The sequence below is a fragment of the Poecile atricapillus genome, chromosome 3, assembly GCF_030490865.1.
Source record: "Poecile atricapillus isolate bPoeAtr1 chromosome 3, bPoeAtr1.hap1, whole genome shotgun sequence".
Classification (NCBI taxonomy): domain Eukaryota; kingdom Metazoa; phylum Chordata; class Aves; order Passeriformes; family Paridae; genus Poecile; species Poecile atricapillus.
In genome coordinates this window covers 87,549,434-87,575,573 of record NC_081251.1, presented here as the reverse complement: position 1 = coordinate 87,575,573, position 26,140 = coordinate 87,549,434, and the positions used below count along the sequence as shown (strand labels likewise).

Below are 26,140 nucleotides of genomic sequence, written 5' to 3'. Positions count from 1 at the left end.
AATTTAAAAAAGAACCCATAATGCATTCTTGGGAGCTGAGAGAGCTCCTTCTTCTCTCTGCCAGGCTGTCCTGACCTTGTACTGAGGTTTGGTACCAGCCTCTTTCCTGGAATAATTACCTACTTATTGGCCAAAGGGCAGAACCTGGAAAATCTAATGGCAGTTGGCCTTAGGGCTGCACTTCAGCCTGACTGAGAAGGAGCTGAGCCATCATGTCCAAAGGGCTTGTCGTAGGCAGAGCAAAACATTTCTAACTCTCAAGGACACACCAGAGAACAGTCTCATAAATGACATTGGAAAAGCTGAGAGAGGTTGGCTGTGTAGTTGGACAGCTTTGATGTTTACCACAGAGAGCCTGATTGTAGGCATTTGCCAAAATTAATCAATTTTACCTTTGGACATATATCTGAGGGCAAAGCTCCATTCGTGTATGTAAAGAACTTCATAAGAGTAAGGGCTTCTTGTCTTTTGGCACTTTGGTGTTACAGAAACAAAACCCAACCCTATCCTGCAACCAAAAGAGAAACTAAAACCAGGCAAGAACCCAAAAGTGAACAGCATGGCAAGAGGCTGCCTGTGTCTCTCTTCTGTGTTCTGGGGTTTGTGCTGCTTTATAACCTGCTGAGTACCAGGGCAGACTCACACACTAAGTGGCCTGCACGACAGATCTGCTAGAATTCGGGGGAGGGTTGGTGGCCATAATACAGCCCTTGTGCCCCATTCTCTGACCAGGACTGAGCTTCATGGGAGCTGTCAGTCTTTGCTGGGAGCAAAGACTCTTGTGTCTGAGCCATCTGGAACTTAGTGCCTTGTGGAGAAATTTGTTCTTGTTACCCATCTTCCAACACATGCAAGTGTCTTATAGTTGTTTGTTCTTAATTTCTAGTCAAGAAATATTGTAGATACATATTGTATGTATCTCATGTTTTGTGGGATGATTCTGCATTGGAAGTGCATTTTCTTTAAGAATGGAATGAAATAGCTACTTTGTTTCATCCTAGGAGGATGTGAAATTATTCCAATGTATCTTTTCTTGAAGCTTCATTATTGTGCCCATTCTGGGGAAATTAATTTTATTCCCCCCCACCCCACTCAAAAAAGGAGATAGTTTCTTCAAATTTTTCAAAATTAAATATTCAAATTCTTCAATTGTTTCTTTCAAATAATATAAACTCTCTAAGACTCTTCTCTATTTCTCTGCATTTTCCAATTAATTTAATTGATGGCACAACTGAAATAGAATATAGCATTCCTGCCCAGAGTGTATTGGTGATGCCAAGTGTGCTACTGTTGCATTTTCTAGTCCCTTGCATTGTTTCTTGTTTAGGCTGCTGGTCCTGGCAGCTGCTGGTGCCAAGGTGAGCAGACATGCACTGAGGGATATAAACCCTCAGCCAATTCCTCGGTGTGTGATTGCAATTTAATTAGCGCTCAGCAAGCTGCCTGAACAGGTGAAGTGATCATTTTTGGTATTTTCCCCTTTGTGCTGTCTCTATTTTCTGTATAATTCTGTATAATTTTTCATTACAATAATCCCCTCTCCATCTTTTTTCAAGAAGGCCAACAAACATAAATGTTATTAAGCCTCTGTATGGAGTAGAAAAGCACCTTTTGGTGTTGCCTAACATGTGTGAGAGTGTAGATAATGAAACAGTTCTGAAAGGTAGGATAAACCATCAACACTTAGCGAGTCATTGGCATTCCTAAAAGCCAAATTAATGTTTGGATGGAGATTTTAGTCATGATGGGAAGACAGTCTGCTCACGTGAGAGGACTTGTTTTCAATTCCTTGCTTTTGTAGGTATAGAAGTTGTATATTATGCATAGATAAATATTTATCATAAGCAAAAGAAAATTTTAAGTATATATTTTTAGATATATGTATATGAGCCTGATGGAAAACTTCAGGTACTAGAACCATTGCATTGCTGCTGCTCTCCCTTCCTTCCCACACACAGCAAGTGTACAATTCCTCTGCTCTCTCCCTTTCCAGATGCAGCCAGTTGGGCAGAAGCAGCCTTATGGTGCCACAAAAATTGTGCAGTGTCCATCTCAGGTAAAAGGGCTTCCTTGTTATTCTGTGATTTTTATTTACTCTTTGCAGAATTTCCAAATTTTTAAATACTATTGTTTTCTGAAGTTCTTGGGAATGTGCACTTGTGTGAGTTACTGCACTGTTAAAAACTGAGTGTTCCTAAAGTTCATTGACATGGGGTCTTTATTTTCTGCAGACGAAGCTCTAAAAAAAAGAACTTTGGACAAAATTTAGTTAAATCATCTCTGTCAGATGTTTTTTGGTCCAAAAAAATATATCTAGTTAATCTGCATTTATTAGTTGCAGGCATGAGGTGCATTATCAATATTAAAATTTGTATCACCAATAAAATTGAATCCACGTATTTTATATAATCTAGATTTTCTGTGATTTGCCTCTGCTGCCATGTTTTACTAATTTAGTCCCTGGAGCTGTAAGTAGTCAGGATTGGAGCATCTCATGTTCAAAGAACTAGTTCTTGTATGCTTTTGCAATTAAGCTCTGACTTCAGTAGTTTGATAGTGGCAAAATACTACTGGCATCCAAAAGCTTCTGAACAGCAATGAAAATACCAAAGAAATATAATTTTATGTTTTGTTTGATGTTAGGTTTAAGGCAGGAAGTGGTGCTGTGCCTAAAGCATACCTAGGACAGGACTTCAGACCAGGGTTTAACTTTAAAGTGTAACCTGTTTACTTCACTAATACAACGTTCATTCAAAAATTAATACTGTAAAGATCTTCTTTGCTCGGAAAATGTAGCCAGAAGACTTTAACATCAGCTGACTGTATTTCCATTAGCGTTGGTAAACATACTCTCTTCACTCTGCAGGAGAATCCATATTTGTTTACATATAAAAATAGTAACTACTCATTTTCCCTGAGGACATCAAACACCAAAGAAGCATCTCAGGTATAGTAGGATTGTTTGCAAAAATGGACTGCATGTATTCCAGGGAGTGGGGCAGGTGGGTACAAGTGTATTGTAGCCTAAATAAACAATGCTACCTGGGAAAACTAATGCAAACCTCCAGCTTTTTACTTCCATGCTTGACTAAATAGTCATATGTTTAATAGCACCTTGGTGGGTTCTGTAGAATGTGAGTAAGGTAGATGTGTTCAGCTAGCCTAAAGTGAGCCTTGCCTTCACTGGTAAGAGCCTATGTTAAACATCTGGATAAAAATGTTATTTTTCCTGGGAAAAGAAGATAATGAAAATGGAGCTGTTTAGTCCTACCATGGAAGAAACTAGATCAGATCCAACTACTGTGTGGGTCTAATTTAATCTTGTTTATGCTGTAGTAAAACTGAAGACTATGGATTGATTTTTAAAATTTTTTATTTATTTTATTTTATATTTTTTTGTGAGATAGTTTCAGATTAGATGTGTGGAAAAAAAGACCCATTATTGTGTTTTTTAAGTCAGAGTACTCTGATTTTGAGCAGAACGTTTCCAAGCAGGAACAGAGTGAGTTGATAATGCTCATTTTCATGCCTCAGAGCACAATGCCTAGACCACATCTAGACAAAATGGCCTGTTCATCACTGGAGTTGTAATATGCATTTCTGTTCACATTTTAACGTGGTGCAATCTGTTTTGTTGGTTACTTGTGGTGTACAGACCTTGTCACGGGGCGATGGTTCATACCACTCTGGTTTTTGGAAATAGCTGTAGTGTAGGAGGGGTGAAGGATGCAAGGAGCAATACTGTGTCATGTTTGTGGTTGTTTTGTTGGGTTTTCAAATTAAAAATTAAAAACCCAATCCAGAACAATGGGATAAGATGGAAAACATATGAGTATATTTTCCTTAGGCAAATTAGCCTGCTTAGGGAATTCTCCAGAGAGATTTGGAGCCAAAGCACATATTTGAGTCTTGTGTGATGGTTTGCTCTGGTATACTGATGGTCAGCCCTACACTAACAGTAGACTTTGGGGGTATTTCTGTCAGTAGGCTGCAACCCAAAAGAGCCAAGAGGGCAAATCCCTGGCTGCACATACAGGACTGCATATGGAAAAGGCAGGCTCATGGCCTGCTGACAGACATATGATTTTGTGCTAGGATATTTCAGGGGTGTTCAAACAGTTTCTTGCAAAAGATGTTCAAGGTATGGGCACACCAAATGTTACGTAGCTGAGCACAACATGGCTCAGAGTCTAAAACAACTGGCCCCACTGGTAGGCAAGGATTGTGCTGCACTTGTAAGGCTGCATAACTTGTAAGAAGGCTGAATTTGTGTCTGCCTTCAAAAGGCATGGACTGAGGGCAGGCTGAACTGGGTAGTTGTATACACAGTACGTGGGGATTTCATTAATCTAATGGTCTGAGACATAAATATTTTATCATGACTAGAGTATAATGAGATTGATGTGAAGTCTTGTCCTGTCTGTCTTTGCAGGAGAGAAGTTATGGAACAAATATTCCCTGTCCTGACCGGGTTCCCTCTGATACAGTTCCAGTTTCAGGTATTGTACTATGCCTTTTTGTCATAGAGCTACTTCCTTTGAAGACAGAAGGAGAACAGAACTCAGGAGAGGTACTCTTTTCCCTGGAGAAGTGTACTTTGTTGACTGTGGTTTTTAACAGTCTTTTTGGAAAAATGTGAGTGGTTGTATAGCAAGATAAGAGTTCACTACCTCAAGGGTGATGATAATTTATGCATCTGCATCTTCCATGTACAAACAAAGAAGTGAAAGTAGAAAAGATAGGAGGCATTCAGGTCCTTAATTTCCAGGGTGAAAAAACTGTAGGGGCCTCTTGTTAATGCAGTCTGAGGTGCAAAAACCCATATGGAGTTCCTTGGGTAGGTTTTGTCTTTCCTCAGAATCTGTGATGGTTCCAGATATCCACTCTGTGCTGGCACCAGAGCTATGTGTCTTCTCAATAGTTTTCACCAGTTAAAAAAATTTGAGGAGGAACAAATGCAAAACTGGAATCTTGCTGCCTCCTTTGTCACTGTAGCTACTGCCCAGCTATGATACCAAGAATCATTTCTAATTTGATGCCTGTCAGTCTGTCATTCTGAACTGATGCTGTAAGGAATATTGAAAATGCTATCTTTGCAATGGTTTATTATGCTAATTCTGAGGAAAACTTCTAATAACCATCACAATTTGTAGTTTTCTTTCTTTCTCTCTCTTTCTCTCTCTTTCTCTCTCTTTCTCTCTCTTTCTCTCTCTCTCTCTCTCTTTCTCTCTTTCTTTCTCTCTTGCTCTCTTTCTCTCTCTCTTTTCTCTCTTTCTCTCTTTCTCTCTTTCTCTCTTCCCTCTCTTCCTCTCTTCCTCTCTTCCTCTCTTCCTCTCTTTCTCTCTTTCTCTCTTTCTCTCTTCTCTCTTTCTCTCTTTCTCTCTTTCCTCTCTTTCTCTCTTTCTCTCTCTCTTTTCTCTCTCTCTTTCTCTCTCTCTCGCTCTCTCGCTCTCTCGCTCTCTTGCTCGCTCTCTTGCTCACTCTCTTGCTCGCTCTCTTGCTCCTCTCGCACTCTCTTTTTCTCTTTTTCTCTTTTCTCTCTTTCTCTCTCTTTCTCTCTCGCTCTCTTGCTCGCTCTCTTGCTCTCTCTCTTGCTCTCTCTCTTGCTCTCTTGCTCTCTCGCTCTCTCTTTTCTCTTTTTCTCTTTTTCTCTCTCTCTCTCGCTTGCTCGCTCTCTCGCCCTCTTGCTCTCTCTCTTTCTCTTTCTCGCTCTCTCGCTCGCTCTCTTGCTCTCTCGCTCTCTCTCTTTCTCTCTCTCTTTCTCGCTCTCTCGCTCTCTCGCTCTCTCTCTCTTGCTCTCTCTCGCTCTCGCTCTCTCTCTTTCTCTCTTTCTCTCTTTCTCTCTTTCTCTCTTTCTCTCTTTCTCTCGCTCTCTCGCTCTCTCGCTCTCTCGCTCTCTCGCTCTCTCGCTCTCTCTCTCTTTCTCTCTTTCTCTCTGTCAGGAAAATTAATCCACAAACACCAGAGGTTTATGTCCAGAAAGGGAGACAGAGGAGTCCTTTTTCTTTATTCGAATAAAGGGAGAGATCATGGGGCATTCCCCTGGGGTCTCTCAAATTCTTGGAGGGCGCAGCCTCCTTTTTATCCTAATTCCCGGCCGCTTGTCCCTTCTCTCTTCCCCACAGGCTGAGATACTTGAGAGGTACAGGCTTCCCGGAACGCCTGATACCGGCGGCGATACCTTCCCCCCCCCCCCCCATGCATAATCCCTTCTTAACTTTTATAGAATTCATAGTGTTCTTTTAGTGCCCCTTTGATCTTCTACTGGAATCCATCCCATTGTTTCTGTGGTCTCTCACTGATAGCTACATCTTATCAACTGACCCACAGCTTATTGTAAAGACAAGCTCATCATTTCTCTCAACTCTTTCTCTCCCTCGCTCTCTCGCTCTCTCTCTTGCTCTCTTTCTCTCATTCTCCCTCTCTCGCTCTCTCCCTCTCTCGCTCTCTCCCTCTCTCGCTCTCTCGCTCTCTCTCTCGCCTCTCTCTCTCTCACTCTTTCTCTCTTTCTCTCCTTCTCTCCTCTCTCTCGCTCTCTTGCTCTCTCTCTTGCTCTCTTGCTCGCTCTCTCACTCTCTCTTTCTCTCTCTCTTTCTCTCTTGCTCTCTCTTGCTCTCTCTTGCTCTCTCTCTTGCTCTAGCACTCTCACACTCTTTCGCTCCTCCCTCCCTCCCTCCCTCCCTCCCTCCCTCCTCCCTCCCTCCTCCCTCCCCTCCCTCCCTCCTCCCTCCCTCCCTCCCTCCCTCCCTCCCTCCCCTCCCTCCCTCCCTCCCTCCCTCCCCTCCCTCCCTCCCTCCCTCCCTCCCTCCCGCCACTTCCTTCCTTCCGCCACTTCCTCCCGCCACTTCCTCCCGCCACTTCCTCCTCCTTCCTTCCTTCCTTCCTTCCTTCCTTCCTTCCTTCCTTCCTTCCTTCCTTCCTTCCTTCCTTCCCTTCCTTCCTTCCTTCCTTCCTTCCTTCCTTCCTTCCTTCCTTCCTTCCTTCCTTCCTTCCTTCCTTCCTTCCTTCCTTCCTTCCTTCCTCTCCTTCCTTCCTTCCTTCCTTCCTTCCTTCCTTCTTCCTTCCTTCCTTCCTTCCTTCCTTCCTTCCTTCCTTCCTTCTTCCTTCCGCCACTTCCTTCCTTCCTTCCGCCACTTCCTTCCGCCACTTCCTTCCTTCCGCCACTTCCTTCCTTCCGCCACTTCCTTCCTTCCGCCACTTCCTTCCGCCACTTCCTTCCGCCACTTCCTTCCTTCCTTCCGCCACTTCCTTCCGCCACTTCCTTCCTTCCGCCACTTCCTTCCTTCCTTCCTTCCGCCACTTCCTTCCGCCACTTCCTTCGCCACTTCCTTCCGCCACTTCCTTCCTTCCGCCACTTCCTTCTTCCTTCCTTCCGCCACTTCCTTCCTTCCTTCCGCCACTTCCTTCTTCCGCCACTTCCGCCACTCCTTCCGCCACTTCCGCCACTTCCTTCCTTCCGCCACTTCCTTCCTTCCTTCGCCACTTCCTTCCGCCACTTCCTTCCTTCCTTCCTTCCTTCCTTCCTTCCTTCCTTCCTTCCTTCCTTCCTTCCTTCCTTCCTTCCTTCCTTCCTTCCTTCCTTCCTTCCTTCCTTCCTTCCTTCCTTTTTCCTTCCTTCCTTCCTTCCTTCCTTCCTTCCTTCCTTCCTTCCTTCCGCCACTTCCGCCACTTCCGCCACTTCCGCCACTTCCGCCACTTCCTTCCTTCCTTCCGCCACTTCCTTCCTTCCTTCCGCCACTTCCTTCCTTCCTTCCGCCACTTCCTTCCTTCCTTCCGCCACTTCCTTCCTTCCTTCCGCCACTTCCTTCCTTCCGCCACTTCCTTCCTTCCGCCACTTCCTTCCGCCACTTCCTTCCTTCCGCCACTTCCGCCACTTCCTTCCGCCACTTCCGCCACTTCCTTCCGCCACTTCCGCCACTTCCGCCACTTCCTTCCGCCCCTTCCTTCCTTCCTTCCTTCCTTCCTTCCTTCCTTCCTTCCTTCCTTCCTTCCTTCCTTCCTTCCTTCCTTCCTTCCTTCCTTCCTTCCTTCCTTCCTTCCTTCCTTCCTTCCTTCCTTCCTTCCTTCCTTCCTTCCTTCCTTCCTTCCTTCCTTCCTTCCTTCCTTCCTTCCTTCCTTCCTCCCTTCCTCCCTTCCTCCCTTCCTCCCTTCCTTCCTCCCTTCCTTCCTCCCTTCCTTCCGCCACTTCCTTCCGCCACTTCCTTCCGCCACTTCCTTCCGCCACTTCCTTCCGCCACTTCCTTCCGCCACTTCCTTCCTTCCTTCCTTCCTTCCTTCCTTCCTTCCTTCCTTCCTTCCTTCCTTCCTTCCTTCCTTCCTTCCTTCCTTCCTTCCTTCCTTCCTTCCTTCCTTCCTTCCTTCCTTCCTTCCTTCCTTCCTTCCTTCCTTCCTTCCTTCCTTCCTTCCTTCCTTCCTTCCTTCCTTCCTTCCTTCCTTCCTTCCTTCCTTCCTTCCTTCCGCCACTTCCTTCCTTCCGCCACTTCCTTCCTTCCGCCACTTCCTTCCTTCCGCCACTTCCTTCCGCCACTTCCTTCCTTCCTTCCGCCACTTCCTTCCTTCCGCCACTTCCTTCCTTCCTTCCTTCCGCCACTTCCTTCCTTCCTTCCTTCCTTCCTTCCTTCCTTCCTTCCTTCCTTCCTTCCTTCCTTCCTTCCTTCCTTCCTTCCTTCCTTCCTTCCTTCCTTCCTTCCTTCCTTCCTTCCTTCCTTCCTTCCTTCCTTCCTTCCTTCCTTCCTTCCTTCCTTCCTTCCTTCCTTCCTTCCTTCCTTCCTTCCTTCCTTCCTTCCTTCCTTCCTTCCTTCCTTCCTTCCTTCCTTCCTTCCTTCCTCACTTCCTCACTTCCTCACTTCCGCCACTTCCTCCCTTCCGCCACTTCCTCCCTTCCGCCACTTCCTTCCGCCACTTCCGCACTTCCTTCCGCACTTCCTTCCGCACTTATTCCCTTCCCCCTTCCCCCTTCCCTCTTCCCCCTTCCCCCTTTCCCCTTCCCTTCTGCCTTTCTTTTCCTTATGCTACATTTATTTATTTTTTTTTCAGTTCATAATTTGAAACCGGCAGATATTCAGGTGATTGCTGCCCTGGGAGATTCACTCACAGTACGTAAAGATCATTGAATAGCCATTGATAAAGCTAGCAACGAAAAACTTGCTGTGAAATTTCTGATTTTTAACCTGGGAAATGGAATACATACAGCTATGCCCTATTGAGCCAGACACGTTTTTTACATTTTTTTTCCCCGTACTCCACCTTGGCTGATTGGTAATCAGATCATGAGTCTAATCTGAGCACACAGTTCCCATTTCAAGTCCACAAAAGTGCACACAAGGAAGAGATCTAAGATTAGATTGTGCAGCAGCAAAACTATTCTGCTAGAGTGGACTTGCAACAATTGCTTTTTTTTACTGATTTTTTGACAGCTCCCATGCTATTGGCCCTAAAAGCTATTAGTAAGCAGCGTGAAGAGAAAGAAAAATCTGCAGCTCATTGTGTATATCTGTGTATCTGTATGATACAATAAATATATATATATGATAATACCAAGGCCTATAAAGCCATAGTAATTCATACTAACTAAATATATGATTAAAATTCCAATAGAACATCAGGTGTGTTGAGTGTAACTTGCCTTGAAAATTTTTTTATTTTAACATTATTCCTGGTACTATGACTATGTAAAGTTATTACTCCTAGACTGGTTGTGATTCTCTAATCAGTGGTGACTGCTTTACCACTCATATAATAATTCATGTTTCCTACATGTTCTGTGCAAATAATCACATTAAATCCTTGTAGTCTTTTTCCTTGGAGAAACTGGGAAAGACATAACATCACTCTACAAATTTTTTATGTGAAGAACATTATAATAAATTATTAGTTCAGGACTACTGCTATCTTATTTATTCCTTATGTAAATTTAGAATTATATGAGTATTTTGAACATTCTCAAGTAATTTTTCTCCACTTGATCTAATCACAAAGTTGATAGAAGAGGGCAGTTCACTGGAATGAAGTTAAAATACCTTAAGCCTCTGATCTTCTTGAGAACAGGGATTTGTTCTGTTTTGGGAAGATGATATAGCTTACTTCATTAATATGCTTTTTCATTATTCTCATTAGGATCAGTCAGAGAACTAGTTACTGTAGCAATGCTTGTTTTCTGAAGGTGAACTCTTCTTCCAGGCAGCTAATGGGGCAGGATCCAAACCCAGTGATGTTCTGGATGTCCTGACTCAGTACCGGGGTCTTTCTTGGAGGTGAGTCCCAGGAATTTTCTTCAGTTTTGATAGATATAGTTGTTATTGTAGCTAGTGAAGGCTTGTGGAAACTGGATTTGATGTCACATTTTGCATGATGGCACATGGCTGTACTATTACTCATGATAAAGAAAATACTCAGACTAGTGGTTATCTAGAGTGCAATGTAGCATGGGTGGAATAGACCGGGGTACAGGGGAAAATGGGGTGGTTTTTTTATCTTTTCTTTATCCTTTCCCAGTATTGCTTACATCATGGAGAACAGTTTATCAATTTTGACTCAATACAGACTTTTACATATGCCACATATTGTTAGACACATCAAAAAGACTCTGGAGAAAGGCAGTCATGCTCACTTGTTAATCTGAAACTGAATGATTTAACACCAAACTTGTCAGGCTGATCTTCTGTTCGTAATTTTTTACCATTCTAAGTCACTGCAACTTGAGAAGAAGGAGTTTAAACACATTCACAGAATCATAGAATGGCCTGCGTTAGAAGGCACCTTAAAGATCATCTGGCTCCAACCCCCATGGGCAGGGACACTTTTCTCTAGACCAGGGTGCTCAGAGCTTCATTCAGCTTGGCCTCAAGCACTTCCAGGGATGGTGTTAGTGCACTTCAAAAGCTGCTCCAGATTAAAGGGACACTATAGAGGTGTTCTAAGTCGAACATTTTATATTTTGATCTTTAATTGTAATCTATTGACATTTTTTTGCAACAAGTATACTAGTATTTTTTTCAGCATGGAGAATAAAGAGCACACAGACATAATGATGAATTTCACCAGTCTAGTAGTGTTCTTCCAGTTGAGTGAAATGTGTGTGGGGGAAAGGCAATGGTATTGATTTTATTTATCACTCTGAAATACATGCTTTTAGAACTTTTTGTTTTGGTTAGATTTGTTAACTAAAAATGGAAGCTATAAGTATTTTAATAGGTACAACTGTAGCAAATGTGGCAGCCTTGAAAAAAATCTTGTTTCTTTCAGCTGGGGTTGAACATATGCCAAAACACGTGAAAGAGCTGAAAGGATAGCTGCTGTACAGGGGTTTCTAATACAATTGTTCTGCTGGAGCTGAGAGTCTCTGATGTAGTGGCCCCCTGGGGACAGGCACCCAGAGCGTGGGTGGGTTCAGCACAGCCACCAGCGTGCTCTGTACATGTGTGGTAACCCAAAAGGGGGCACTCTCTTACTTGTCCATTGCCTTGCTGAGTCGTGCCCGACAGCACTTTTTTCCTGTTCTTTCTTTTTAACAGCATTGGAGGAAATGAAAACATAAGCACAGTCACGACGCTACCAAGTAAGTGACTTTTTCTGTAAGTTTGATAAATATGTGGTGCTGTTTATTATTCGAATACTTGCTATTATAAAAGGAGACAGGAGAAAGGGATAAAATCTGTAGCATGACACAAGCAATCCCTTTGTATTTAATGTCCACTGCTGAGTAAAAGTTGCATAACAACCAGGCTGTAATATGCTGTGCATGATTTAACTATTTATTTTGTAATTCGTAGGTTTTGGTTGTTTCAATATTCTTTTGTTGTTATAGTTCTGTCTAAAATGAGTTTGGGATAGATGAATCAAAGATCTTAGCTCATAGCCTAAAGAAACTATTTTGACTGTATGGGAAAGTTGTTTTAGGCAGGGGCAGAATCACATTACAAGATCAGATTTTACATGCTTTTTAAAGGTCAGGACATTTTAGATCTGAGGTGTTCATAAGGCTGGTCTGTAACCTAAGATCTAGAAGGGAATCTGGGGTCTTTGGGGTTAATACATCTGGGGGCATCAGGCTAAAGGATTTGATTCTAACCTGTCTGCAGTTAAAGCATGATGGCATGAGGTTCTCCTGCCTGAGTATATGGTTACCCAGCCTCACTTGCCAGGCAAAATGGCATTGCTAGCCAAGATGGCTTGTGTTAGGTCATGAGATATCAGAATTCATGAAATTCCGAAATCTTGAAGGCAGGGAAATGGTTGTATGGTGATGAATCTCCATGTTTATTATACTTAAAGGTTGATTTTTAATTTTTTTTTTAAATTTTTTTATTTTTGATAGCTATCTCCTAAAGGTTTTAAACAGTCTTTTACTAAAGTCTAACCTTTATTGCCTCATTTGTTACCTGCTGCAGGAAGCAATATTTCAGGGTGCTGTCTCTTTCTGCAGATATTATTCGTGAGTTCAACCCATCCTTGGTAGGGTATTCCATTGGAACTGGAACACAAAATTCGAACAATGCTGCATTCAACCAAGCTGTGACTGGGGCTCGTGCAAAGTAAGAGGAAAACTTTTAATTTTAATGGAAATTTGATTTTTTTCTATAAAAGTCGTTGTGACTAAAAAAGGCCCAAACCCTGGACTTTGGCAGGAGTACAGTAAGTCTAATAGGCAAAGATTTTTTAATCCTAACTATGGCATGAAGGCCAATAAATGTGATAAAGACTTTGCAATGTTTCTAATCGATATGTCAAATAAATTAGCAACAAAAGCAATACTTTCTCTGACATTTTCAGCCAAGAAAGCTACAGCATTTTACAAGCACTACTCAGAAAGCTGTCCTGTTGTGAGTCAGACAAAGGATATCTCCACTTTATTGGAGGTATTTTTAAACCCTCTTGTCATCAGGACCAAGAGTTCATGGTCTCTTATTTTTTTTCCACTGGTAACAGTTCTTAGAAGACCTTCTTCAGTGCCTTGCCTCTTATAATAGCATGGGTATGAGCACAGACACTTCAGAGCTATGTCTGCTGATAGCATCTGTCTGATGGTGGGAAAACTACATTTTCTATATAGTTTGTAAAAGAGTACTATGCAGCATTTGCAGAGTAGCGCAATGCCTGTTGGATGCTAATTATTTTCCCTTTTTTCTTTTTCCATCACTGTCTCAAAACATAGCCTTTGTTGACTATATTATATATTCTATTCAATGAAAATTGGACTTCCTCTGGGGTTTTTGGGTTTCTGATACCCATTCATCAGCTTTCCTCTTTGCCTTGTTATCTATGCAGGATTCTTTCCCTAAATTGTTATTAATTTATTTTTTGATTTTATTTTTAGGGATGTTCCTGAACAGGTTAGGAAACTGGTGAACCGCATGAAAAATAATAATGTGAGTTCAACATGTCATGAATATTTTTAGAATGAAGTGACATGGCATCATTAGCTTCTAACAGACCAAGAGCACATCTCATTAGTGAATGCCAAACTTCAGAGCTGTTTAAGGTACAGCAGGGTACAGCATAATGCTTTCCAGTGCAGAGTGTGAGTCAGCACAAATAATCTATAGCTTAGTCTTATGTGAATTTGTACCAGCATTTGATAGTTACTATCAAAGCCAGATAATTGTAACCTTTTCATCATTTTTACTGCAAGTGGCTGTAAATGCAGTGCTGTTGTTTCCACTTCCAACCTGTGCCACTCTGTAAGGTAACATAACCTTGTCTCTGTGAGGATTTTGCTGTGGTGTTAGTAATTATCTTGTAAGCAGGTGGTTTTTCCAAAAATGATATGTGCTAGGATGTTGAGGGCAAGCTTTTCAAGTAGCAAATCATGTGGAGTGAACATGTGAACTGAGGAAGGGAACAAATTAGTCCTCTCTTTCATCTAGTCATCAGTCATGATTTTTGACTTACACATTTATTGTTAGGAATTATTTTATTAATGTTCTGTAAAATACACATTAGGTTGAGGATTGCTTGCATATTTCTCATCTCAGCTTGTGCTTTGAATGTTTGCTATTTGTAATCTGACAAATGTGCTATGTAATCAGTGACATTACATTATAATAGTTTGGCTTTCCAATTGTGTAGCCAAAAAGCCATCAAGATATCTGTGTGCATGTTTAGTGTAAATACTCTGGTGCTTACATGTTGGCAAAAATATTTGCGGTACCTTCCTTCTTGGTTCACTTTACTGTTAACAAGATTTCCATCTGATGGATGCATCTGAAATGAGATTAAAAGGAGCAGCAACTAACACTGAAGGGTTAGATGGTTTTCATTCAAAGCTTCTAAGCACTACTCTGCCAAATGTATTGGCCTGAGAATGTTAAGAGAAATTAATAGAAATATTTTTTATTTAGATAATAAATGTTTTTTTTATAACTAGTGAAGTTCTAACTAGAAAGCATGCTCATAGTAGAGATCATATATCTTTAATATAAGAGATCCTTTTTACCCCCATTTTTTAAAACACTTCTTGAGTGCAGGGGGAAGTTCCTCCCTCTTTTTGATTTTTTTTTTTTTTACATTTTGAGACCAAACTACTGAACAGTGTGTTTACTAGCAGGGATATGTTGCCTCCTGCCTTTGAAGAAAGATGTTTTTAAACCACTAGAGGCTGATGCACTATTGGTACTTTTCTTACTGGTGTTTTGCATGGACACTAAAGCATTAGAATATTGAACACAACATCCACAACATACTACTAAGCATATCTGAACCTTTCCTCAAACCTGAGGTGTTTATGTACTGTAGCATAATTACCTTGATTTAGCTAGCTATCCCTTTGCAAAATCCTTGCAGAAACAAAAAGTGCTGTAGTATTTTACCATTATTGTTAGATAGAGTTAATATTGCCCCACTCTTCTTTGCAGTTTGTTTCACAGCAAGTCTAAAATATATTGTACCCCAGGGTTTACCAGCAGGATAGCTGTATTATTTATCACACAATAAAACACATACCATAATTTTTGCTGTGAAGATATATTTCTAGAACTGTGGAAAGAGTCACTCTGTGTGCACAAGATATTACTAAGAAAAGCATATGGATAGATTTTGAGCAATAGTTTTCTGAAGCAAATAGTTTTCCATGATGCCATTGAAATCTGTTTTAGATCATGGCAGTTTCTACATCTTCAGTCATGACTACAAACTTGTTTTTGTTGTGGATACCTAGGGAATGATAGCCATGTACTCTGAGAAATGGGAAATTTGCATTTACTATGTTGCTGGCATCTCCCTCCTTTTCTTTTTCTAATTAAAAACTTCTGTTCCATCTCCTTCTCTGTGTAGAGAATAGATTTCCAGAATGACTGGAAGCTCATAACACTTTTCATAGGAGGAAATGACCTCTGCAAGTTCTGCGAGAATCCAGTAAGTTTCCTGCAACATGAACTGGGCCAGTCGAGCCACAGGGGTTTTTATGCATTGCAGGTGGTAAGAGGGAGGAACTCACTGGGTGAGACCAAAATAGCGTAGGCCTTAATTGTGCAGCTCTAGAATGTAACTGTACTGAGACCTTCAGGTTGCTTAGCATAATGTTTTGATAACGTTAGAGATATCTTTAGAACACCTGTAAATTACATAATTATTGTGATTTTGTTTTGCTGCTTACTCGGATAACTTTTTGTTGCATAGTCACTTTTACTCCTGTAGATAAAACACCAAGTGTTTTTACACCTCTTTGCCTTGTCACGCTCCTAAGTCTTACTTGGTATTCTCTTAATATTTTCAGTGGTATGGGAAAAGTTCTAAGCACAGTTTGTGTTAATTCAATTATATGTGATATAGTGTATATATATATATATATGTAACATACATACAGTATCTAGCCTTTGGTATGTGTGATTGTAAAGGAGGTGAAAGGCTGTGGCAGACTGCTCACTTAGTGATGAGAGCTACCTACTATCACAGGCGGTTGAGCACAAACTCATTATCCTTCATGATGAATTTTGGATCAGGAAGAACAACCAAGCAGCACAGTAAGATAGTTATAAAACAAGGAAGGAGCAAATTAACAGTTCCTACCTTCTGCTGTCAACCCAAAGTACCTGTTCACATGACTGGGGTAGGTGGTGAGGAAAGAGTGTGTGTGCATCGAAGGATCACAGTGATCTTTGTTTCATACAAGTACAGTTAGTGCCAACCACAGCACTCTTGGTGAGCTGTTACTTAGGAAATGAATAAGAGATCTGAGCTGTCTGTTTCTATAGAGTAGGCAAGTGAGGGTCTCAATGAACTTCTGCTTGAAACTAAATGAGAGAGAAAAAGGCTGAAAATAAGAGAGACATTTCTCGTAAGAAAGTTTACGTGACTGTTGTAGTCCCACAAGTGAAAAAATAAATGTTGGATTACTCGAGACAATAAAATTAGAGTGTTTAAACAATTAAAATGGAATAAGGAAATTTTGGCACTGGAAGACAAGTATATGAAGTGATTTAATTCCTGGCTAAACAAGTACCTTCTGCCAGTTATTATTTATGGCAGGCATGGAGAATATGGGAGATGTGTTCTAATATTCCGTACAGCAGAAGTAAACTTACTTTTATGTAAAAGTGTCAATTTTTTTTCCCCCAGGATCAGGATTAATGAGCAGAGAGATGGCTTTCATGTTCAGACTTAGGATGTTTATTTTTCTTATCTATATTACATTTTTACAGACAGAAGAACTTCTACACAATAATTTAACAAGCTACAAATGGCGACCTAGGGCTCTGTCCACAAGGCCTTTTAAGCATAAATTATCCAATTATCGAATGCCAACTAATTAATTTTTACTTTTAACCCAATGACCAAACAGCTGTGTTCTGCACTGCGTACTTTGCTGTCCAATCATACAACACCACCCAAAACCATGAAGAAGGAAGAAAGGCAAAGAAAAGCCAATGCCCTAGAACCTCCATCTTGTCCCTCATTCACTACTATATCTCAAACTCTAAACTCTAAATTTTTCACCCAGTGACTTAACATAATTCTGTCTAACTCACACATTCACATTCACAGTTTCTCTACTTAGTTTTAGAAGCCTTCTCCATGGTCTTAAATGGAACCCAGTGTTCTCTCAAGTGTCTGAGCCTGTCAGCACAGATAAAGGGACATTTTCTGTCCCTATCTGGGGATCCAGCACTTTTACACAACTGTTCTCTCCCATATATGGCCCCTGTTAATAAGTTGTTAGCTGTGCTTTTAAGACCACCTCAAGCAAGCCTGGGAATTGAGAATGTTGTGATGTCTGATAATACCCTATGAATTTTCACCCTCACTGGTATCCAGTGGGTGCTAGATCTTTTCTTGCCAGTGAGATAGGTGTGATAGGAAAGAAGAAAAGCAGAGACGTGACCATTTTGCTTATGACTCTGTTACTTTTGATCCAAGAGTTAGAAACATAAACACTACTTTGAGAGACTCTAGCTAGTAATTTTTGTCCCTGCCTGAGTAAACTAATAATAAAATTCAGCCCTCCTGCTTTAACAGGTACACCATTCTCCTGAAAACTATACCTACAATCTACAAATAGCTCTGGACTTACTTCATGAAGAGGTAAATCAAACTTTTCTACATGTTGGATCAGGGATTTTGTTCTGTATTCAAAGCAGTTACTGATTGTTGATTAAGAACTTATTTCCTTGGTTTCATCTGCAAAGTACTACTGTATGCAGAGGTGTTTGCTCACAGGAAGTTCTTTGTGAAAGGCAAAAAGGGCTGGAGAAGTTTTTACCAAAGGAATAAGGATATTCTTAGTTCTAGCTGATGTGCTGTGGACAAATAATATCAAAAAATGTAATAACAAAGTGAAACAAACATTATTAATTGACTAGAAAATGCTTTGCTTGTTCTTTAAACTGCAAATAATAAGTATATTTTTGTGGTCATTTAGACAGAGATTCTGATATTCCACATAAAGAATGATGAGAATGCTCGAAGAGTTAGCAGGTGTCTGGGTCTTGCTGAGACCTATAACAACTTGTTTGGACCTTTTTGAAGCCATCATTTTCAAGTGACCAGCTATCAACTTTTAGAATAGAACTAGACAGTGCGGGCCAGGGCTGTAATTTAGTATTGCTTGTGTGGGGAATTAATTATTGAGAAAGTATTTTGAACACTTCTGTTATAAATAATGCATGATGCTTGAATCAGCAAGCTGCTATCAAAGTCTGCTGTGGCTGTGTAGGGACAAAACACTGTGCTCCAGGAGTTTGCTATGGATTTGTTTGTTCTCTTGGCAGGTTCCACGGGCATATGTGAACCTGGTGACGATACTTCCCATAGCAAGACTCCGGGAGCTGCATGCATCAAAAAACAATAATTGCCCAAAAGGGCTTATGAGGTTTGCAGATGCTTTATGTTACAGTTCTTGTTGTTGTTCACAGAAGGCTGCAACATCTTCTTGGGAAGTTTTTTCTTAAAGGGATCTAGCATTTCATACTACCAAACATCTTCCTCTGTACATGTATGTGTACCTACATTTTGATTCAATGCAGCATTTAGAATAACTTGTCTCTGTGGCTGTCTCTGGATCTGAGCACTGCTGTTATTGCTTCTTATGAAGGTGCCACTTTTGACTCTGTACTTTCCCTGCAAGTGAATTCAAGCCAGAGCAGAGAAAGCTCAGCTGGGCACTCTTTGGTGAAAATAGAGAAGACACTAAGACACAAGGTTTCCTAGTTGTATTTACAGATTTACTTTTCTGCACTTAAAACTCTCCCTCTTGTTTCTGCAATTTTCAGTCTCTATAATTAAAAATAATCTAAATCTCTCTAAAATAATCTCATTGCTGATTATTAGTTTTATCTCTAACTAGTGTCTCAAGTAGATGTTTTGGTTGCTTAATCATGCCATCTGTTGCTCTATGGTTCAACAATTCTTTTTCAGATCAGTGTTAGTTCACTACTGAGGTGGCAGGTCTGCACCCTGAGTGGACTTCTGGTGACTCAAATGGGGTCCTGCATTGTCCTCTGGAGTTGCTTCTGGCAGGATTTGCTTGTTTTCAGAAAAGCAAGTCTGCTTTTCTGGACAGATGAGGAGAATATGTTCTGTGAATGTAAGCAGCCACTGCTGCCCACTCCTGTTTTACAGGAGGTACAGAGGTTGAACCCTCTTGCTGTGATGTAAGGGCTTCCTTGTGGCTGTCAGTAGAAAATTGGTTTTGAAACTTAGGGTGCTGGTGCTCCCAATAGCCAGATGTAGTTATTTTAAAAATTTATTTCTTTATTTGTTTATTTATTTATTTTTAACAAAGGTTACTGTCTAGAGTACACAGGTATCTCATGGCCCTATCATTGGGCAAGGATAGTCAGTGAAGCTTTTAAGATTATATTATCTTACAAAATCTGTATCTTTCCCCATCATTTCAGGTGCTATGCTGAATTTGACATTTGCGTGTCTGACAGCAAGCCAAGTTTAGAGGGTGATAGACAGACTCTGTGTGGGATAAAAAATGTCATTCTACTAAGTAGAAAAATAACCTGAAGGAGGATTTTGATCTTGAAAGTCTTCCCCTTTTTTTCGGCAAGTAGCAAACAACCTAAAGAGAAGACGTATCTACTAATGTTGCCTAAAATATGTTTCTGAAATTTCTGAAAACACAATTTAGATTTGTGTTGTTATCATACAGATGTACTGTGGAAGTTAGCTTTTGTTAATTGGTCTCCATTATGACAAGTTTGGACATGGTAGGTTTCCGTGTATATTTTACATGTATCAACTGCATCTCTATAGGAGGTATTTCTCTAAGAGCTCTCTCAGGGATGCTTTACTGTGGTCACATGGTCAGGATTTTTGAAAGGAGTCCTTTTTCTAATTTGGATTTCTCAAGTAGTCATGGGGCATGCCCAAGAAGATGGAACATTCTAAAAATATCTATGTGCTAGAAAGATCAAAACCTCATAGGTTTTGGGATAAAGGTGGCCAACATGAGTTCACAGAATCTTAAAATGTCTCAGGTTAGAATGGCTCTCTAAGCATGGAGAATTCTGCATCACTCCTGGTGATTGTTTTGGTGCTGTACCAGCCTTGCTGTGAAACATACCATAACCTCTGACTCTCTCAACTGATTAGAATGAATTTGTGGCAACTCCATCTTGAATAATGCTAGCACAGTTCTGCTGGAGCAAACCATGCTGCACAAGTGTACTTATGAATACTTTTTTGTGGTGGGCTGGCCCCAGGTGCCAGCCAAGCACTCCACACAGCTGCTCATTCACCCCATTCCGGCAACATGGGGAGAAAACAAGGAGTGTGAGCAAGGAAATTCATGGGTCAAAATAAAGACTGGGAAGCCACTTACCAAGTATCATTGCAGGCATAACATACCAAATTTGGGGAACTTAATTGTATTTGTCATCCATCAGCATAAACATTTAATTACTGATTCAGGTATTGGGAAATGAACAAAGAAATTGAACAGTTAAAGCACCTGTCCTCCCTCCTTCTCAGGTTCAACTTTTCTCCAACCATCTCTTCCTCCACCCTTGTTGCTGCTGCAGGGTACCCTCAGTCCCTTCAGTGAGGCATGGCTTGGGGTCTGGATTGGTATCTCTCTGCCACTCCTTCCTGCTCACTCTTGTCCTCTGCTCCAACACTAGTCCTACAGTCTTGTGCATCCACAGGCTGTGGTCCCTGTTCTGTCATGGAGCACCTTTCCCTTGTTCCTGCTGTTGTTCTCTTCTTTCCTTCTCTGGTGTTTTCTGCCCTTTCTTAGGTAAGTATTTACAGAGACCACCACCAGCTTGGCTGAGAGGTTCAGCCATACCCTGTGGGTGGTTTTCAGGAGCTGTGTCCAGAAAAGGTAGTCCTGGCCCCTCCTCACAGAGGTTGCTCCTGCTGGTGAAACCTTGCCATGGGCACACAGTGTGCTTTTTGCTTGCACGGGAGCTTTTCCTCACTTTCTGTTCATTAATTTATCCCTAATAAATGTGTTTCTGCTCAAGAACTGGGGCTATGAAGAAACTCAGGGGTGGGAGGTAATGCTCCCATTCAATGCCCTTTCAAAGAAATCCCTCTCAGAGCTTTTAATCCTGCAGCTTGTCAGCTGGGAAACAAGGGGAGAAAAGAAAGAGCAAATCTCAGTGCCATGCTCTTATCCCCCAGGATCCTGTGCCCTTGTGTCATAAACCCTAAGGACAATTCCTATGACTTAAAGAAGTTGATCTACTTTAACAAAAAGTATCAGGTAAGGCACATTGCATTTGTTAGAAGTTTAATGTCATCCTTCTGTTGATCAAGGGGACCATAGGTGGGCTAATTTGAAAGTGGGGGACAGTTTCCACTAATTTATTTGTACTTGTGATTAAAAAAAAGTAGGATTAGGACCTTTACAATTCTGTTTCACTAAACCAACAAAACATGAGAAGAATATTTGTTACAGGGCCATAGAAAGCAGAGTATGTCGGAGAGCCAGTAGTTTTTTGATCAGTTATGTTATTGAAAATCAGGTTAAGTCAAACAACATGGTAACTCCGGAAGAAGTTTTCAGCACAGCATGTCAGCCAAACCAAAACCACTTTGGTGGTTTTGGAATGACATCTTTTTGACAGAAAACCTAATCCTTGTGCAGTCTGTATCAGTCACGTGTCAGCCATCCCCAGGCTGCCTTTTTGCAAAGAAACCCAAGATGATTGTCTCAAAGGTGGCTGCATTGGCTGCCTGGGACAAGCTGAAAACCATGGTCATGTTTGAGCTTCTGCAGGACGGAAGGGCAACCCCTGGATGAGGTGTAAATGGATGGAATAGCTTGATGAGCTGAACACAGAGGAAGGAACAATGACCACTTTTCTTTGACTCTTTAGGAGACAACCCGCCAGTTAGTGGAGAGTGGAAGGTATGATACAAAGGATGATTTCACAGTGGTTATGCAGCCTTTTATGACTAATATGGAAATGCCAAAAACACAGGTAAAACTAAGAAGAGCACACCTATGTTAAATCCTGATGCAATGCCACTGACTTGTCAAAATTGCTTTAGCTGTAAATGTAGGTAGCAGTTTCCTGACATAGTAATTAATTATTATATTCAGTTACCATCCAAAATTGCATAAAATGTTTATGGAATATGAGATAACGGGCAACGGGAATACAGACCTTGATTTGGGCACTGCAATTAGACAGCCATGAAGTGGATATTTTAGTTCAAAGTCTTTATCAGTAAGCACTTGCTTTACATTCCCTATACATCAAGTCCTTTACAGAACTTTGGTAAATTACCTTTGGTATAAAAACCTATATGTTTCAAAGCACCATAACATGTAAATCTCAAGGGAAATACAGACTACACAATTGATATGTGTGTCCAGGTATTCTGAACTCAGAGTCACAGTACTTTGTATTCCTTATTACTTTGGTAATAGTATATTAAAGAGTTTTTAAAAGCTTCTTAGTTCTGAGTTACTAGCTTTTCCTGGCCTTGTTTAATTCTATTTGCCTCAGAAGCCTTTGCAGATAGTTTGTTTAGAAGTCAGCTGCATTATCTCACTAGAAGAAAGAAGACAGAATGCACAGCTTGTTACATATTTGCTGCCTCTGTGACAGCACCTATCTTGTTTTCTAGGAGGGGTGGCCAGATGCTTCATATTTTGCTCCAGATTGTTTCCACTTCAGCCAAAAGACTCATTCCCAGGCTGCACGTGCTTTGTGGAACAACATGGTAAGATTTTTAAAGGTTGTGTTTGTCTCTCCTTGTTCACTTTATTCTGCCCTTGGCAGCAAAACCCCCCAAGAGATCTCCTAGGTAGCCATATCTCTTCTGAATTGTGTTTACAAAGGAAAAGAGTGATCATATGAAGAAAGGTCACCTGAACTGTTAAACAAGTCATATCAAACAGTAAATCTTGGGGTATGTTAAAGCTGGCTGTGTTAAGGCTTCGTCTCTCAGGAAGACGACGCCTGCTGGGCACATTGACCAGCAGGCCACATTCCAGGTGTATGGGAGTTAGCCTCTTCAGCACATAAAGATGCGGTGCATGGGGGCAGTTGCCAGCATTGGTGCGGTGCCCTGCAGTTGACTTGCTGTGTTGCAGAGGTGGTTTCATTTCAAAATCACCCATTGCTCTCTTGTACTCATCTGCTTTTTCTCTGTGCATCCCCTTTCCTCCCCCAGCTGGAGCCTGTAGGGAAGAAGACAGATAGTCATCACATAGAAGATGAGATTGTCCTCAAATGTCCATCCGAGGTAAGTTACAAGGGTGTTTGTGTTTATGTGGAGGTACTGGGGGTCTGTCTGAGCCTTTACCCAGTGCCTAGAGCTTTGTCTCTGTGAGAGTGGTATGCTCCATCCCACACAGTTTATGCCACTGCCACCATGAGCACTCACCCAGGAGATGATGGAGGGAAAGCAGGAGTAAACTTCCTCATGGTCACACATCACAGCTGGCCAAAACACAAGGGAAGGGTGTTTGGCTTACCTAAGCAAGATCATCAAGTATCCACACTGAATGGCAGAGCTTCAGTGGAGGGAAACAGTGCAATGATGCTACCAGTCAGCATAGCTCTGCAGGATTTACTTGGAATACCTTGCAGTGGGGCCACAAGCCTCTTGTGAACCACACACAGAGGGGTCCTGAGCTATTCTCTATTTTCTGTTCTAAAAATATAACCCAGATTTACGCTGTTGCTACACAGGTTGTAAAAAGGCTTTTTATTTATTTATTTATATATTTTTAATCCCTGGGTTTTATTTGCATCAAGCTGCTAATCATCTATAGACATGTGAGAACTGAAGTCTGGGGAATGGAAATCTCTGTGTGTTCCTCTGATGCTTTGCATTTATTCAGATTGCCTTGTTTTGTAGGCTGAGCCATTCCTGAGGACATACAAGAACAGTAATTACACATACCCTAACCAAACTCCAGTAAGTGTCAACATCACCATCCCAGTGTTACTCTGCTGCATCTGTTTCTGTATTGTAACCAAATGAGTTATGTTCTGCAGCACAGGGGAAATCAGTCTTTGGCCAAAGGGGCCTGGGAGGCTGAGTGCATGGCACAGAGCAGGGAAGTATTCCCTGAGTTAGACAAAATGTATCAGAAAACACCTGTAAGAACATGTGCTCAAACAGCACTGTTATCAGTACAGGATGCTGCACTCTTCTGAGTTCTTCCGACTCATCAGTCATAATTGAATATTACTATTGAACTGAGCAACCAAGACCTGTCTAGTTAATTACATGCTAAAGTGGTTCCAGTTTATCCACCTGGCCTCTGCTGGGAGGATCCTAGTTACTACTGACTGTATTTGTAGCCAAATGCTGTTCAGCTTTCTTTTTCTCTTTAGAATTATGGAAGCCAGCTGCTATGTGAGGACAGGTCTCCATCTTCCCCTCCTGCAACTTCAGGTAGTCTTGCCTGTTTTACATTAAGAGGTTGAATTACCTTCAGCTGTCCTTCAAGATGAGTGTTAATTTTTTTCTCCTGAAATGGTTGCTGCACTGTGAAAAACATTGCTCAGAAAGGATGTCATGTTTTTCAGCAGATGCTTAACAGATACAATGCCACACTGTCACACAAAGTAGCATTCTAAGTAGCTTCACTGAACTCATTGCCAGTGGAGAACTTCAAAATAACTTGTGATAAAATCCAAATTTGTGTGCTGACATAGCTTATAAGCTATTCCACCTAAATGTCATGGAAAGAAACAGGAAATACAGTTTCATTGATGTTACTGAATTTAGCAGTATTTGCTTTTTCAAATAACTTCATATTGTCATTTCCTGAGTCTTTCTATATCTTTATTGTGCTGTTCCTGCTTTGTGTAATGCATTGTTTTACCTTCACTTTGGTGATGGATATTGTTTGCCACTAATTGTTATTTGCTCCTTGCTCTTCTGTCCTTTTGGTAGCAATGTTAACCATTGTAATACTGAATAATATGCATATGTTGGTGCTACAATCACAAGAGATGAGCTGGAAAGGACTTCTGATTTATCACTTCAGTATTGCAAAAACAATGTGACAGAGCATTACAATGCACAGTGACATATTTCACATACACAGTAGAGAAAAAAAATAGTTATTTCCTAATCAGGTTCAACAGTATCTCTTTCCTTTGCAGTGCATTCCCTAAAGCCAGCTGATGTGAAAATTGTAGCAGCCCTTGGGGATTCTTTGACGGTAAGAAGATGTTTTTTTTACCGTTCTCTTGGTAAAACAACAAATATGTGCCTGCTCCAGTGGAGGAGAAATAGCTATTGTACCCAGAAGCAAAGATCTGTCCATTCATGGATGATAATAGATCTAGCAGCTAGATCAAGAAAGAAGGTGTCAGTCTTTCAATGCTCTGTTCCCCTCCCCACTTTCACATGCTTTTGAATTCGGGCAAAAACACAGGCAAATCCTTTAAAGAGGTGCCTAGATAGTTTGCTGAATTGGAGGCAGAGGAGATCAGATGCTGTTGAAATGAATGGGACGTAGCACAAGGCTTAAGTTACTGTGCTTTTCAAAGTTTTTTCCTGAATAGGAATGGACTGATGAGCCTGTTCTTTAGCCTTGGTTCTTTCAGGAACACAATGCAACAAAATGGTGTTGGATAATAGCATTTTAATAATTTTAGCATTAATGAGATAAGGAAGCATGGGGTGAGAACCCTCTGGCTCAGTGCATTTCAGAAGATATTCAGTAATTTTATTGTACCTGTTTTAACTCTTAACTGATTATTTGATCACAATACAGTTCTTGCTGCTGATGATTATCTCTGGTAGTCAAGAAGGAATATATTTCAAAATCCAGACATCCTATATTCCAGTTATGCCTTTCTGCCTTATGTTCTCATACTGGTCGAAGATTGAAGTTCTATATCCAGGTCAAAGAAAACACTGGACAGAAAGATGTTATTGGAACATAGTTTTGTCTGAATCTGAGCCTTAACAACAAACACGTTGTGTGTACAAACCATGAGCCCTTTACAATTCTCTGGCAGACGTGTTGCTACAACTCCTACACACAGGAGGCTAGTGAAATAAATAGAAGCACTTTGATGTAAACCTGCAGTGTTAACAAATAGAAAATATTCTGTATATGGTTGCTGTAGAGCCCTGCAGGTCTTTCTGCTTCTGAGTGTAGTCTGTAGGAATAAAATCTGCTTTCACAGAACATTCAGTGGTGTATTGCTGTCTCAGAGCTGCATTTGGGCTGTGCATAGTTATTCTGAACACCAGCCTTCTGTTATTTCAATGA

The 26,140-nt window shown here is 41.1% G+C and overlaps 1 protein-coding gene across 1 annotated transcript in view; it reads left to right on the top strand.

Annotated features, from left to right (window-relative positions):
* The window catches only part of PLB1 (phospholipase B1), an 86,271-nt gene that overhangs the window by 14,655 nt on the left and 45,476 nt on the right, over window positions 1-26,140 (top strand). Inside the window, exons 13-30 of the mRNA XM_058836019.1 lie at window positions 1,994-2,056; window positions 2,867-2,947; window positions 4,433-4,499; window positions 9,037-9,095; window positions 10,180-10,253; window positions 11,514-11,557; window positions 12,425-12,533; window positions 13,316-13,367; window positions 15,271-15,351; window positions 17,452-17,517; window positions 18,204-18,304; window positions 21,067-21,148; window positions 21,765-21,869; window positions 22,522-22,617; window positions 23,071-23,142; window positions 23,761-23,820; window positions 24,243-24,303; window positions 25,020-25,078. Of these exons, the coding sequence (XP_058692002.1) occupies window positions 1,994-2,056; window positions 2,867-2,947; window positions 4,433-4,499; window positions 9,037-9,095; window positions 10,180-10,253; window positions 11,514-11,557; window positions 12,425-12,533; window positions 13,316-13,367; window positions 15,271-15,351; window positions 17,452-17,517; window positions 18,204-18,304; window positions 21,067-21,148; window positions 21,765-21,869; window positions 22,522-22,617; window positions 23,071-23,142; window positions 23,761-23,820; window positions 24,243-24,303; window positions 25,020-25,078 (1,332 nt within the window). The remainder of the gene's footprint in view (window positions 1-1,993; window positions 2,057-2,866; window positions 2,948-4,432; window positions 4,500-9,036; window positions 9,096-10,179; window positions 10,254-11,513; window positions 11,558-12,424; window positions 12,534-13,315; window positions 13,368-15,270; window positions 15,352-17,451; window positions 17,518-18,203; window positions 18,305-21,066; window positions 21,149-21,764; window positions 21,870-22,521; window positions 22,618-23,070; window positions 23,143-23,760; window positions 23,821-24,242; window positions 24,304-25,019; window positions 25,079-26,140) is intronic.